General features: G+C 30.9%; 1 protein-coding gene across 1 annotated transcript in view; it reads right to left on the reverse strand.

Moving 5' to 3' along the window:
• The window catches only part of LOC103609475 (N-alpha-acetyltransferase 16, NatA auxiliary subunit-like), a gene marked incomplete at both ends in the record, with an annotated part of 34,126 nt that overhangs the window by 8,258 nt on the left and 22,046 nt on the right, over positions 1-3,822 (reverse strand). The window contains 3 exons of the mRNA XM_008593790.1: positions 400-495; positions 1,852-1,878; positions 3,145-3,264. Coding sequence (XP_008592012.1) covers positions 400-495; positions 1,852-1,878; positions 3,145-3,264 — 243 coding nt within the window. The remainder of the gene's footprint in view (positions 1-399; positions 496-1,851; positions 1,879-3,144; positions 3,265-3,822) is intronic.

The following is a 3,822-nucleotide window of genomic DNA, read 5'->3' on the forward strand; positions in this document are numbered from 1 at the left end:
CAATAATCATATACATTGTATATTGACAAAATAAAAATTTAACAAAAAAATAATAATAATTTACCTTCTAAATAGGGTGTTTTTAAAAAATCACATAGGAAAAACATTTAACAAAAAAAAAAATAATAATAATTTACCTTCTAAATAGGGTGTTTTTAAAAAATCACATAGGAAAAACAGTTTTATATAAATAACTTCTGACACTTAACCAACATTTAGCTGTACACTGAAGTTTAATACTCATATTAACATATGCATAATAAATTCATAACTAATCACTCCCTCCCCCAAGATTGGTAGATGTAAATTATATGCCAGAAAAAGGTTTTTAAAATATGAATTGTGTTGAGTACTTTCAGTAAATAATTATTAGTGTTAAAAAAGATATCCTAATATTACCTGGGACAAGATTCAAAGGTAATCTTCTAGGTGAAATTGCTCTGGGGTGCTGCTTACTAATTTCTTCATAAATTTGAAGCCTCTCTTCTAAAGTGCCTATTATCAGTAAATATGTGTGAGATTTTTAGCATCAAAATTTCACCTATGATAAAACGCTAATAAGTTTTTTAAATGATGTTATAAATAAAAATTGCATTATTAATATTAAAGCTGCTTTCAATTTTAGTAAGAATGATACTAAAAACTCTATGGTGCTGAAATACTATAATCAGTAAGTCACCATTTTAAACCCAATCTCTGGAGAAATCCAAAACATCTTTCATCACAACAGATTCTAAATCCAACGCAAATCACATACAAGCCACACAGACTCAAGGTATGCTGCACTTTCCTTATATTCCTTAGCACATAACCCATGAAAAAGAAAATCCTTCCATGACATATTTTACATAAAGAATCTAAACAAATGAAGCCTACATATATCCCCACGTAAGTCTGTAATGCCTGTTGATTAAGCTTAAAGAAGCAACAGTTTTAGAATCATGATTGTGAATGTTTTATATTTAAAAAGATAAACTAAATTTCTACGGTAGCTTTGACACTTAAAATCTTCAATGAACTCTACTATAAAGAACCCCATGAGTCTAGATTCTTTAAAGCAGTAATCATTTCTCCCAAAAGACATAAAATACACTGACAGAAATTTGTTTCTTCTCCCTAAATAACCACCTAATTTTACAGAACCGCAGAGGACCTATATGAAAACTATATATTATCCTGCAACAACAATATGCAGAGCACATTTGGGTGTAGTTCATTATTCTAAAATAATATCCTGCATAATTTACAAAGAAATTACATGAATTATTTTATAGAATTAATATGACAATTTACAGCAGAATTTTAAGAAAAAGCAAGCAAATCTCTTTTCAACCTGTAAGGTTTTATGTAGATCTTAACTCAGACCACAGAAATACAATTATCCTAAGAATACCCCTTAGTGCTAGCAAACAAGATATCTCCATAGTAAATGCAGTGTTTAGTATCAAGATTGTAAATACTTTACAATCTTTAAGAAGTAAAGTTTGATTTTGTTTAGACTCATTCCTTCCCCAATAATACGTTTTGGAGCTCCAATGTGGATGAAAATTAAAAACTGGGATATGTGAAAAATAATTTTCACATTCTGTTAACAATTTGGAGACTTCACAAAATATTAAAGACCCTTGTACTAAAATTTACATGTGGCTATTGCATGTATTTTTTTAAAAAGCAGTTCTCATATTTATGCCTAATGTTAGAGAATGACAAGCTGTTAAGTATAAAGAAAATTCCCCAGTAACCCAGCTACAACAAATCTTATCCTATAAGTGTAGGTAAACTGACATTAAGACAAAACTAAACCATTTCAATGCCCTATGTGAAGTCATAAGTTGGAGATCCAGAACTTACCATGGGGGAGAAAAGGTCCTAAGGAACCTAAAAAGATAAAGTAGTGTAATTAGTTTTCTTATTAATACATTTTATAGTAACCAAGGATCCTGACATATGTTACATTTATTTTACTAAAATATTTAAATACTTTTCTTAATTGCAATGTCAGTAGCTCATCATTTAAAAAACAAAATCATACTTATCTCACATTTTCAACTTTCTGGCATATGATTTTGCTCTGTTTTTTCCAAATAGATTATCAACCTAATCAATACTTTAATTATTTTCTTAGAAATAATTAAGAAAGTAAAAGTTTTTTAACAAGTTGTGGTATTAATTTATTTTGCCGGGGAGAAGGAACATGGGTGTCCAGTACAGGGATCTGAACCCATGATCTTGGTGTTATAAGGCTATGCTAAATTTTAAGTATAACAGAAACCCTGGATTAATTTACAACAATGATTAAGACATAAATAAACTTTTCTTATAGCTCATACTACTATAAATGAATATGGGTAGCTACCTACTTACCATACTTTTTAAATTTAAAAGTTCTGCTGTTTCAACATCCTTGAGCCAGTTTCATAATTATTTCAAGCATATATTTATCCATGAGTAAGTATGATTTTAGGAATATAATTGCTCCTACCAACATTTAATTATGAAAATATAAGGGGAAATTGGGAACACTCTAGATTTCTGAAAAGGATCAAGGCTATCTAATTTCAAAAGATGTACAACATGTTGCTCTACACAAACTGCCCTGGTGTGAAATTAAGAGAATAATTTTCATGCTGGTGCTATATACTACATACCCTCAGCAAGAATTCTTTGGCCTAATTCCTATGTTTAGAGGTTGAGCATAACAGACCTCTAATGAATTAAATAATTACGATATTTCTCAGAAAGGGAGAATTAATTTTCTTCCCCATCTCTCTAGTTAGTCTAAATTGATAAGATTTTAATGAGTCAAGGAACCTAAAATTAACTGTAAGCACTTATCACTTAAGTGTAAATATCTGAATTTCTTTTCACTCTCATATTTAACCTATAATTTTACTAAATGGAAAAACAAATGCTAATGTTAAAATTATTTGTTCTCTGGGCCATAATAATCATACACATTGTATATTGACAAAATAAAAATTTTTAAAAAATAAATAAATAAAATAAAATAAAATGTACTCTTGTATCTTCCCCCCCCCCAAAAAAAAAAAAAATTATTTGTTCTCAAGTTTTATCACAACTTTACATTTTATTATACTTCAAACACTAGCTAAGAGAAGGTAGAGGAGAAAAATCATTACATACTAAGTTGCAGAGCTTTTTCCAGGCCTTCATAATAATACCAATTTTCTGCATTCCGATCAATCAAGTTTTTGAATACTTCACTGGCTTCTTTTAATCTTCCCAATTTCAACAGTACTTCCCCTAAAATTAAGTTTAAAGTCACATTCATTTTATTTCAACATTAAATATCTTTCTGATCCCAGAGATTTCACTAGGGATTATTAGCGAATAGATGTTTATGAAAGAACTCTATGTGCTTCCCCTTGGGGCATGTTGCAGTTTACATAACTAGACATAGATTAAGTCGCAGCTTGCCTTCAGAAATGAACATTCATTTACACATTCTTTTTGGCTCCCTCCCACACCCCAAATACACATACAGGATATTAACTTAATATAAAACCATTGCATCATACACATTTTAATATCCTTTGAGATAACTAAAGACCCCCTTACATAGCAAAATTAGATTGTCAAATAATTTTAAGAAACATCCCTCCTTTCCTCCTTCAAGATTTCAATGTACCTTTCCTGATTAGTTCATACATTAAACAATTCTCCATTCAATTCTTAGTTTCGGGCCGGCCCGGTGGCGCACTGCTACAGTGCGCCGCTTGGGAGCGCGGCGTCGAGGGTTAGGATCCCACATACAGACCGGTTCCTGCTCACTGGCTGAGCGAGGGGCGGGCGCAGCACTGA

The sequence above is a fragment of the Galeopterus variegatus genome, unplaced genomic scaffold (assembly GCF_000696425.1).
Source record: "Galeopterus variegatus unplaced genomic scaffold, G_variegatus-3.0.2 Scaffold9653, whole genome shotgun sequence".
Lineage (NCBI taxonomy): Eukaryota > Metazoa > Chordata > Mammalia > Dermoptera > Cynocephalidae > Galeopterus > Galeopterus variegatus.